Raw genomic sequence first — 12092 nt, 5'->3', positions numbered from 1 at the left:
ACTGTGCATTAATGAACATGTGGACACCAGCGTTCTTTCTAAGCTGTGTGGTGTGAGTGGACATGCAGGTGCGCCTGCGCAGCAGCGCACACCATGCAGCTTAGAGGGAATGCTGGTGGACACACGCCCCATGTGTAGCCAGGGGGATGTCTCTGTTGGCTGAAGAGTTCTTTTTTGCTGTTTTTATTTGTGACTCCACATAAAAAACCTTATCCTTCACTGTCCAGGTCACTCAGTTCTGTCACTGAGTTGAGTGAACAAGGATCTTGACAAAAGAGGAAATGCTTGAATCAGTCTGCACTGATAAAAAAAAATACAGATAAAATATTAATTACAAGGAATTAAATTACATGTTGACCCCCTTTGTATAGCAATGGTTTTCATTACATTGTCATCTCTCTTTTTTCAGCTTTGTGCCCTAGGTGGAATGAAACTTTTACTTTTACCATTCAAGTACCAGAGTTGGCATTAGTACGTTTCTGTGTGGAAGATCAGATATCTTTAGTTTCAAATGAGTTCCTAGGCCAATATACTTTACCACTGCTGAGCATGAACAAAGGTAATATTTCTTTTAAATGGCAAATAAAGCAGAATCTACACTGATAGTTAGGGCCCACCTTAAAATCATCTTAAAATCTATCATTGCTGACCAATCATAGAATCATAGAAGTAGGGTTGGAATGGGCCTTGCAGATCTTCAAGTCCGACCCCCCGCCTGGCAGGAGAAAAGACTGGACTCAAATGATCCCAGCTAAGTAGGCATCAAGCCTCTTCTTAAAGACCCCCAGGGTAGGAGCCAGCACCACTTTGCTTGGAAGTTGGTTCCAGCTCCTAGCCGACCTGACTGTGAAGTAGTTCTTGCGGATGTCTAATCTAAACCTCCTCTCCAATAATTTGTGTCCATTATTCCTTGTTATGCCAGGGGGTGCTAGGGGAAACAGTGTCTCCCCCAAACCCTTCTGGTCCCCCCTAGTGAGTTTATAGACAGTCACCAGGTCCCTCCTCAGCCTTCTCTTGTGAAGGCTGAACAGATTTAGGTCCAATGACAGTGTACACTGTTAAACTCAATCCCCAGTGGTAGCTAACCAGAATATTTTGCTGAATTTCCAGATAGAGATCAACTCCTTTCCTTATAATCTAGCCTTCCCCTTCCTGTACTATGTTTGGAATTTACCTGGGCATACGAACCTTAGTACAGGAAATGAAGTGGAATTCTTGTTCATGTCTTCCAGTCCTGCTTCCCACTTTCTTCAACCAACAATCCCTAACTAGCGACAAGCCTAGAAAAAGAGACAAGTAGTCCACAGACTAGTTCTTAGAAGGGGTCTGCCAGGGAACTTGGGGTACAACATAGTGTCATGTTCACAAAATAAGCAGCAGAATGTAGATGGTTTTTGTAGGTTGTACAGTTGTCTTAGTTTAGATGGGAGAAGACGGTCTTACATAGTTCTGGCTAGTGGAGATGACCTCAGTGACATCTTAAATTTCATTGTATATATTCCCTCCATACAAGATGAAAAAAACCCCTATAAAAATGTAAGAGGCAAGGATTTCTGTGGGACATCTTTTACTGGACCAGTTGCATAGTTGAGTCAGACAAGCTTTTGAATACAATTCTTCAGATTGTTCTTCATTTTTCTTCTTCTGAAGAATGCATTATATTCAAAAGCTGGTGTATGTCTTATCTCATCCATGCAGTTGATCTAATAAAAGATATAACCCATAGAAATCCTTACTTCTTGCATATTTCCTAGATCATCACAGCTACATCACTTCAACACTACAAACATGTAAACTTTTACTTGTAACATGTTGTCCTTTGTATACTTATTATATACCATCTTAGTTTTACTCAGAATTATTTTTCTTATAATTCTGGTCTTTGTTATCTACAATCATTATACTGCATGTGAATGCCAACCAACAGGGTAGGAGATGAAGAAAATATTACTTATTGCTATTATATCAACTTCAGTATTCTTCCACTCACATTCTAAGCAGAATCCGCTCAGATGATATTATAGCTCCACATATTAGAAATCAAGAAAGCAAAAAGACCACCATAAAGGCACCAAACTGACCACTTCCTAATTGACCTGCAACTAAAGGGCAGGAGATTATTAAATGCTATGGCTAAGAACTCATACTAGCACTTTCTGTAATTTTTCAGAGTAGAAAAACATTGAAATAAACTAGGGGAAGTATGAAAGGATAATTATCGGTAATTTTTCCTCTTGTTGTACATCACTTCCATTTCTATTTGAGGGAAACAGAATATAGCATGCCAAAAAAAAGTGGTGGGGGAGGCTTATGCTTGCTGTTAACTGTATCTGATTTTCAAAGCTACTTTTGATGAAATAAACAGAATCAACTTACTTTGATGAACAAAGGTGTGTAGATTCATCTACCACACTTTGCCACCCTGCAGTATATTCTAATGCTTCAGTAATGCTTTTGGTTTCACTTCCTTTTCAAAATAAAATTGACAAGAGCTTTCAAGGCAGGTGCACAGATAGGCAGCAAACATAAAAACTGAGTTTCTGTTCTCTTGAAGTGAATTTTTTTGGAAATCTTTTCCTAGAGAAAATTTCACATTTTTAAACTTTTTTGTTTGGGATGGGGGGAAAAAATCAATTCTCCCTCCAAGTTCTATTTTCTAGCTACTTCTGTCCCAAAATTGAGAACCATTGTCATTGCAATATTCTTAATAAAAGCATCTCAGTGGTTTTCAGCTGTCTTTCTGGAAAATAAATTAAAAATAAACATGATAGAATTTTCAACCGTGCTGAAGTAGCTTAAATGCCCCCCTTAAAAGTAAGTGTCCAAGTCCTCTCTTTCATTAGCTGAATAGGGGGTCACTCCTTTCTGTCAAACCATAACAGGAAGATGCAGCAACAACAGTAATGGTGCCACCATTGCCCCCATCCTTCCTGAAGAAATGGAAACCCATATTGCCTTCCTCACAGCAGTGTTCCCCTACATCCCTCCTACTGAGACTGTTCTACTTCACATAAAATAATTAAACTGTCATTGGGTGAGACACAGGGAGAGAAAGTAGATATGACACCTTTACCCACAGGTTAGGATGCTTAGTTGGGAGAGAGCCTAGTTTACAGTTCTAGCTCCTATGACTACTTAATGCATACATCTACACATGCATTAACTCCAGTCCAAATTTAATCTGGTGCAAACTACTTCAGAGTAAGGGGTTTTGGGCAGGTGTCTACACATAGAGGATTAGGGAGAAGACTTGCACCCAGTTTCCTTCAGTCTTGCAATGGGCCCCTGACAACACCAGAAGGAGCTGCAGGCAGCACCGGGCCAGGAGAGAGCTGTCTCCTGGTCTCAAAGGGCTGCCTGCTGCTGGGGCAGGGAACAATTTATTTATATAATTGTAAATTATGCTTCATGATTATGGTAAATTCTACAAGCTCTGATACAAGAATCTCCATATTTGTGTCTACTATATTAATGGAATATTATTACATTTGCAGGTTATCGTCATGTTCCTCTGTATTCTAAACTCGGTGACAGACTTGACCCTGCATCACTTTTTGTGTACATTTGGTACTATTAAGCATTATCCTGAACCAGCATACCTCGTAATAAAGCAACCGGCATGTAGCTTGCAACCATCAATTTGCTAACTAAGTGGCTTGCTTGTCAGAGATGCTGGGCATCTGTAATTCTTACTTATGTCAGCAAGACTACTCGTGATAGTAGATTTCATAGAGTCATAGACTTCATAGACATTAGGGCTGGAAGGGACCTTGGAAGATCATCGAATCCAGCCCCCTGTCCCAGGGGAAGGAAGTCAGCTGGGATCAAAGGATCCCAGCAAGATAAATGTCCAAATGTCTCTTAAAGGAGTCCAGAGTAGGTGCTTCCACCACTTCTGGCAGCAGTCTGTTCCAGGCCTTGGTGGTTTGGACAGTAAAGAAGTTCTTTCTTATGTCCAGCCTGAAACAGTCTTGGAGGAGCTTGTGAGGAGGAATAGTAAATGCTATTCAGAAGAAGTAAGGGCTACTGAATTAGGCCCCAAAATAATAAGTCCCACAGGGACTGATTTTTTCAGTACATTTTCTCAAACCACAACTAAAAATGTGATTATTTGCAACAGCAGAGAAGCAACTTAAGGCCATGGACACAAGTTCATTTGTAGTGCTACAAAAACAGAGCACTGAAGAGGTCTGTACACATGCACAGCTCCCTGGCTGGAGTGCTACACAGTCTCTGTGAGACGCAGTCTCTAGCTAGAGAGAGGGGGCTTCCCCTTGGCTCCTTCTGCCCTGGGAAGCCTGTCAGTAAGCACAACCACTAATGGCTTGTCTCAGAGAAACTGGGGGGGAGAACTGTCAGTGATCTGCCGGCAGCTGCTGCTTCAGTTTGCTGCTCCCAAACATGCAGCAGCAGGAGTCAAAGTTAGCCTCCCATCCCCCAGGCTATGTTTGACAGCTTCCTCCAATTTCTGGCAAGGGAGTGGATGGGATACAGATAAAAGTCTGGGCTGCCTCCCCATTGTGGGGGCATTCCTCATAGAATCCAGTTGCCTCCTGCTTTGCAAAGGCAGTCATCTATGTTGGATCACCTAGAAGCAGTGCTGCCAGAAAGGGCTGGAGCTGAAGGGGCAGCTGCATCAGCTGTGGATGTCCCTGTGGAGGCAGCCTTTTTCTGCAGCCACTCCACATGGCAATGGCATCAGCTTTTAGGGCTACCTCCCCTTGAAGCCAGCCCACTGCAGCATCCTTTCTGCCACTGCCGCTGTGGGGACAGCAGTGCCAGTCCCAGCAGGGCTCTGTGGCAGCTTGCTGGGGCTGGGTGAACTGTCAGGGAGTCAGCCACTCTGCCTCCCTTCCTCTGAGAGACCCCCGTATAGTGCTACATATTAAATAATAGGAAGGTAATAATGGTATAAGTAATCCAAAATCATTAGCAAGACAAAATCATTTTTTCTATTTGCAATAATGAAATGTGTACATTAAATCATTCAAGAAAAAAAGAGAAATCAGGAAAACTACACACACACAACTTAATCTTTAAATCTGTAATAAGAACAGCTTCAGCTAGAGATAGGCATCATCACAACCCATTGTACTATTTATACAAGTGCAAGAGAACTACTTAGAAATGTTGCATTTAGAAGAAACCAAGATTTAAAATGAGTAACCCCCCCCAAATACTATTGTCTGTAATTTCTCTCAACATAGCTCTCATTTTCCCATAAAGACAAACTATTTTGTCACCTTCCTCAAAATTACTTTGTGGGATGAAACCCATGTGGACACTAGTGTCTTCCTGCACAGAACTCACTGCAAATGCTATCTTTTCAAAGCACTTTATAATGGCAGATATCTTCTTTATGATACCTAATGTAAATTATTATTTTTGTAGGTAAATCTGATTTTCACTGTTTTTTTAATATTACTTTATTATGATATCCTTTATATATAAAAATATTTTTATATTGAAGATGATATTCTTCTATATGTACTATGGGCAACAATTTAAAAAATGTCACAGGAAATAACATTATTGAAAATTTGCCAGCATTTATTTACATTGAAGGCAAAGTAAGGGCTTAAGACAGTAAGCTGAGAGGAATCTGAAATCAATTCTGAACCTTAGGGTCAGGTAATTTGATAACAACTAAAAGCTACATGAGATGCATCTTCTGTATTTCAGAAAGGGCAATCACTTGCTTTTTTAGCCGAGAAAACCTATAATCTAAAATGTTTGGTCTTGTTGATCATTGTACTGCGTATATCTGTATGGTAACCAGTACTCTTTTCGTGTGGTAAATATTTTAAAGCTTTTCTTCAGCAGTGTGGAATTAGTTCAACTCACACAGGTTCTCTCTTATTGCTGACAAGGGATTTAATTTCCCAAGGCATCATGGTGGCTCTGTTCCAAGAGTTGACCAAGGCAACTGACATGACCAATCTGTTTGGTGCTAAGAACAACTCTGTCTTATATTGGATTCACTTTGTACGTTTAAATGACATGTAGCCTGCAACAACAAAACTACAGCTCAAGCCTTACTTGCGAGTCTAAAATCTATTGTTGTTTGTGTAGAGAAAAGCAATTTCCCTCAGCTTTAGACTTTGTCCCCTGCTGTCAGCCACTTTTCCAGCTGGCACGATAAATCTCAACCCTATCCAATATATATTAAATTTAATTTTGAAACCAATCATGTGAATCAATATACTTCCTTTGTTATAACCATGTATTACAAGTCTTGAAAAGATTTATATTCATGCTAAATGAAGCTCATATTATGCATATGAGGGCCTTTAGTGGACTCAATGAATTCATTGTGGCTACTCCCATGCTTAAATTTAAAAATATGGGCAAAAAAAAGCTTGACGGATGGAGCTCACTATTAAGCTGTTGAACTCAATGGAATTACTTGTATGCTATAAAGGATATGTATAAGTTTCTACAGACCTGGGGCTTGTCTGTGCATTGTTTCATTTTCCTGATACAGCATAAGCTTGTAATGAAAGAATACTAATAAATAAAGACTTTCTATAACTTGGTCTTACAATAAATAATTGTTATGCTGAAAAGTTAAATTGTCTTATTTCATTTATGTACTTTGTGATAATTAAAACATTAATTTTTGGAAACTGCTTCAGATTCTATAGGGAATACAGGATTTAAATACTGCTTAAAGTCTTGTTAGGAAGATTTATTAAGTTATCAAAAGGATAAAATTGCTAGAGTAAGCAAGTGAAATGAAATATCTTGTTTCCAGTGAGCATCATAAGTCTACAAGTTGCAGTACATGTCAGCAAGTTATAACATACAAATACATGGTACAAACTGTATTTTAATTTTTTTTCCAAATCTGCAGTTAACAGTATTTTAAGTGTGAAATATGTTAGAAGTTTGAAATATCCTGACTTCTGAGTTCCAGTTCCTTCATGCTCTCTCATGTTGCTCTGTTAAATGAACCATAATGGTGGCAAACATCAGTTGTCCTGGATCATGGTGTATGCATGAGGGCCACCCAGACCTTCGATGCATATGCCTAGACAAGATTTTTTTTTGGGGGAGTGGAGGCTGCCCAGACCTAGCATGCTTCTTTTAGGCCTCCGAGACAGAAACAAAAGACCAGCCTGAGTCCAGATGTTTGGTGCCTCCATGGCTGCAGCTGTATAAGTATCCAGGAATTGAACTTAGATCTCCTATGCAATAGATAAGGAGTCTACCACTGAGCCACAGGGGACTCCTAAATAACCTATATATATCAATGCCATAACTCTGCCGTTATTAAAGTAACCACAACAAGAATGAACTCAGATCAAAAAGTTTACTGTTGGCTTAATCCTAAGTCTATTAAACTCAATGGGAGACTGCCATTGACTTAACTTGGCTTTGGATCAGGTTCCAGCCATATTTTGATTGTACTCTATACAAGACACATCTAGCAGTATATGACCAACAGTGTTCAGTAGGAACAAAAATCTTACCTGTTGCCATAGAAAATGTTGCCCCAGGTAACTGCAACTGAATGCTGCAAGATACTGGCATATGCCTTCTTATACCCATGCTAATGGAAACTATATGGCAAATATATGGAGAGAGCTGAATGGCAATGGGCCATGAAAAAGTGGTTATACTTTCCTTGGGATTAGTAACTTAATGTATGTGGTTAGTGGCCTACTGTACATTATATTCTCAAAGGCAAATATGTCAGCTAATATAACAATATTGCCCATAAGAAACAGATATAGAAATATTAATGAATAAATAATGTAATTGTCCAAGGCAATGTTCAAATTATACTGTTCCCCAATGGGTACCACTTTTCTTCATTTAACTGGACACTGTTCAGTTGAATGTTAATAGCTCCCAGAAATGTTCCTTTGCTTTTCACAACAAGCTTTAGCACACGTCCTTGGAGTTCTGTTACAGCATCATACACAACCTGCAATCATATAGAGTAAAACAGAAAAAAATACAAAAAATTAATATTTTGGATAGCTCAAACCATTTATTTGTATATATTACTTATATTAAAAAACCCCATCAAAACTCTAGGTTTGATTTAAACTGCCATTGTGAGTCTCAAATGACAAACTATGAACCGAATGCACCAAAGTCAACAAAGTTAGACTAGAAACAAATTTGGCCTTAAACATATTTGAAGTAAAAGAGCTTCCGCTAGCTTAGGCTACTAAACTTGAACAACTGAGCATCTGCCAGGAAGTTTAAAACCTGGACTTTTAATCCACCATGAATTCTCAGAGAAAAAAAAATAACAAGCATGCAATCTGCTCTCTGCAAACACAAAACAAAACAAAACAAAAAAGCCATACTGCAAGCAGCATTTTGACTCTAAGCAGGGAGAAATACCAGAGATTTCTTAAAGCCCAAAGACTTTTGCTATTGCTATTGTTTTTTTACAAAAGGCACTTGGATAACAAAGGCTATAAACTGTTGTTGTTCTTCACCTGGGATCATCTGTCCCAGGATTTGTCCCAGAAGAGGAAGCCCACTTCACTGGGCAACACAGACATCACCTGTTGTTTGGCAGAGCCAGGCCCCTGCTACTTCTGGGGCTTCCTGGTTCTGATCCTGTGAGACAACTGTGAATGGGGGAACCAACTCAGGGTGTACCTCTGCCAATGGGCGAACCCTGGGATGCACCCTGAGCAGGGGCATGGCAACCTAATAGATACACCTGGGGAGTCCCTTGCTGCAGTTCCCCCATTTGCAGATGCGTGTCACAAGTAGGGGTTTGCAATGTGATATGCTCGGGGAATCTCCTACTAGGAGGATTCTCAGGGGGAGTCCCAGGGTGCACCTTTGTAAGCAGGGGAACCCAGGCATGCAGTCCCAGGACTTCAGCGGCCCGATCCTATCAGGAATTCCCCTGCAGGAGAGCCCTGCCCATGGTGGCTGGAGAGGGCAGGCAGCTCTGGGCTGCCCACACTCTCCCAACAGAAAGAAAACAAATGTCCACTGTAAAAAAAGTGGTACAGATTTATACCACCTATTGTTGCAGCCACAATTTGGGCATTTGTGGTGTGACAAGAGACTTTGCCATCTGTTTGTTTAGGTTTTGGACCACCATAAAAGTTTTTATGGTGGCAAAAAGCTGATGTCTGTTTTCAGATGAAGTAATGGGTTGTACAGTATAAAACCCTAACATGGACAGACAGATGATTTGAGAAAAATATACAAGTTGTTTTAACAACCATAAAACTACTTGGAAAGATGATGTTATTCTTACATCAAAATTAAGAGGAGCTAATACTGTTTGTTTCAGTTTCGTTTCATGTTCATTTAGTATGTACAATATGTGCATTGCAAGGATTCAGTGTAACTTATATTATCATCATATAAATCCTGTGGGCACATCATGCAGTCACACAGTTGCTCAGAATTATATCTCAGTGTTTTACTGTGTTTATTTCCAATTAAACCTTGAAATAAAGAAGGACTTTTCTTAATCCCCCCAAATATATTTTCTTTTCATCAGTATTTCTAAAAGATTTCCAACTGTTCAAGGCTAAAAAAATACACTGAAGAGAGATGGAAATTCTACTTTGAAAATTGCTGGCCTTGCTTGTATAAATGCTATTTGTGGGGTGCAAAGATACTTAGGGAGTAAATCTGGAATCTTCTTGCTACCAGGGTGTAGACATATGAGCACCTGGAACCTGTTCAAAAGAGAAACATTTGAAAAGGGCAGCAGTTGGTAAAGTTTAATTCTTATGTGTGAACAAGCTGACAATGATTCAGATGCAGCAAAACTGCTCCAACTTTAACACTCTTCCATCCAGGGTCAAAGTTGGAGTGATTTTGCTGCTTCATTCTCTGCTTGTTCACACATGACAATTAAAATTTACCAGCTGCTGCCCTTTTCAAACATTCCTTCTTGGAAAGGGCTACAAGCTTCTGTGTGTCCACACACTTAGTGTCCAAATGTGAACTCAATAAGTAATATAGGTACTTAAATGGTATCATCACTCACACGTTCAATACAAGGGACTTAGTGAGCCCAGTAAAAACTATGGATGTGATAGAGTCAGAGGACTGGGGTCAATATGAGGTAAACAGAACTTAAAAGTTTGCTGGTATTATCAGTATTAGGATGTTCTTCTGTTCAATGAGAAAGCTTAGTGAACAACCCTTTAGAAAATTACAAAGAATAACAGTTTAAAACCTATTCTTGATACTATGGATATATACATTCACCACACCTGGTCTATAGCTTTAAGCCTCATAATCGCAGATCAGGAGTGGCATGTGCAAATGTTCATCGGTGCTGAAAACTCTGCTGAGAACCTGGTGTAAGAAACTTGGTGAGGGGAGGGGAGGATGGGCAGGATTGTTGGGGAGGGCTAGCAGGTCCATGGGGGAGTTTGCAGGATTGGGAATGGGGGAAGAGTGCAACATTGGTGGTGAAGCAAGCACCTAGAATTTCCCAACCTGGGAGGCTGTGCTCTGAACATGTGCAGTCTTTTGACAGATCAGGCTAAACTGTTCTCAATCTAAGTTAGTTTACCTACTGAGGTGAACTGCTTCATATTGTGCCCACCTTTTTTGGCCTCATTTAATCACCCTGCACAAATATCTGCACAGATGGACAATTAGACAAACATAACTATGCGCATACCCTATATGAACACACTAAGGTTAATTATGGAATATGAACATTGCATTCTTGGATTAAAAAACTGGAGAATGCAATAGGTCTTTTGCTCCTGAGCACACCACTTGAACGTATACCTGGAAGCAAACAACTCTGGAGCATATTCATGCACAGCATGTGGAACCCAGTCGGAGCAGCCTGACCCCAGGTAAGGCTGCTGGGGTCAGCACAATTGCTGCCCCCAACCTCTCCTACCCCACCCAGGGCAACCTGCTGCATGCCAGAGTGTGTGGCACAGGGGCAAGTAACAGCGGCACAAAGTGTGCCACTGCTTTTGTCCCCAGGTAAATACACATTCCTGCTCATGGGGACACAACCCTGAGCTCCACAAAGAGTCACCAAACAAATGTTTTAAAGGGGCAATAATGCTTTATGTTCCATTCATTTTCATTTTTATCGGGTGGAAGTTTCATAGCACTGCTGTTGGGAAGTTTGACTTCTTTAGGCTTAATTCTGTTTGTTGCATTTGTCTTACTTGCTTCTTGCAACTGTTTTCACAGACAAAGAGAATCTTTGCACTTCCTGTATGATGCTGGCTTATTCCTCTTCATCTGTCACTACATCAGTAATTCTCTTTCTCTGATCATGCATCTTTTTTTCTCCATTCTCTTTCTCCTTATCTTGTTTACACTCCTCCTCATCTCCTTTTAATGCATTCCTCTATATCAAGATTACATTTTTTTCAATGCAATAAACTCCAAAATCCAACAGGAGTAGCAAAAATATATCCACATTAGAGGCATCTCCACAAAAGACAGTGTTAGTGTCACTTTCCTAGGCTTTCATATCATTACAGCCTCATAGATACAGAAAAAAGAAAACAAAAATAAGGTTTTTTTGATAATGCATATAATTTGCTGCAGGCAGTTACACAAAATCAAATTGCAAAACTAAAACCAAAAATACCATAGAGAGGAATATTTTTTAAAAATTTCAAACTCCAAGAGAGTGAAAAATTAAATATACAATTGACTTTTGGGTTTTTGCCTTAAATAAAAGCCCATGAACTCAAAAAAAATGTAGTACATTTCTTGATGCAGCCTTTTGGACTGTAACTAGCTTAAAAGAAATCTGATATATGTTTTTAGCTGTACTTTTTGATACCCAGGGGCTCACAACTTCTGCATCAGTCCCATAATTGCATGCATGAAAAATGCATGCCGAATAGCATCACATACAGTAGAATAACCATAGTGGCTGTTAAATAATGTTAAAATTGTCAGGTATGAAACACTCAGAGTGTGCATCTACATGAGGTGTTTTACTGTACAGTAGAGCTAATTACTGAACAGTAAGTGTCTGTGTCTACATGTGCAAATGTTTATTGCACAGTAATTGGCTCTAATCATGAGTAAATTTGCTACCTGAAAATGCAAATACCAAATTTACTCAAGATAAGAAACTGAGCAGTAGTGCATGTGTAGACCCC

The 12092-nt window shown here is 39.7% G+C and overlaps 2 protein-coding genes across 2 annotated transcripts in view; one reads left to right on the top strand and one right to left on the bottom strand.

The window, feature by feature from the left end:
- The window catches only part of PLCZ1 (phospholipase C zeta 1), a gene marked incomplete at its 5' end in the record, with an annotated part of 87125 nt that extends 83548 nt beyond the window's left edge, over positions 1–3577 (top strand). Inside the window, 2 exons of the mRNA XM_090041605.1 lie at positions 410–559; positions 3495–3577. Of these exons, the coding sequence (XP_089897731.1) occupies positions 410–559; positions 3495–3577 (233 nt within the window). The remainder of the gene's footprint in view (positions 1–409; positions 560–3494) is intronic.
- A 3843-nt stretch (positions 3578–7420) lies between these two features.
- The window catches only part of PIK3C2G (phosphatidylinositol-4-phosphate 3-kinase catalytic subunit type 2 gamma), a 367788-nt gene continuing 363116 nt past the window's right edge, over positions 7421–12092 (bottom strand). Inside the window, exon 32 of the mRNA XM_090041603.1 lies at positions 7421–7930. Within this exon, the coding sequence (XP_089897729.1) occupies positions 7778–7930 (153 nt within the window). The 3' untranslated portion in view covers positions 7421–7777. The remainder of the gene's footprint in view (positions 7931–12092) is intronic.

The sequence above is a fragment of the Crocodylus siamensis genome, chromosome 4, assembly GCF_052110815.1.
Source record: "Crocodylus siamensis isolate JL-2025a chromosome 4, ASM5211081v1, whole genome shotgun sequence".
Classification (NCBI taxonomy): domain Eukaryota; kingdom Metazoa; phylum Chordata; order Crocodylia; family Crocodylidae; genus Crocodylus; species Crocodylus siamensis.
This window is presented reverse-complemented; position numbering and strand designations above follow the sequence as displayed.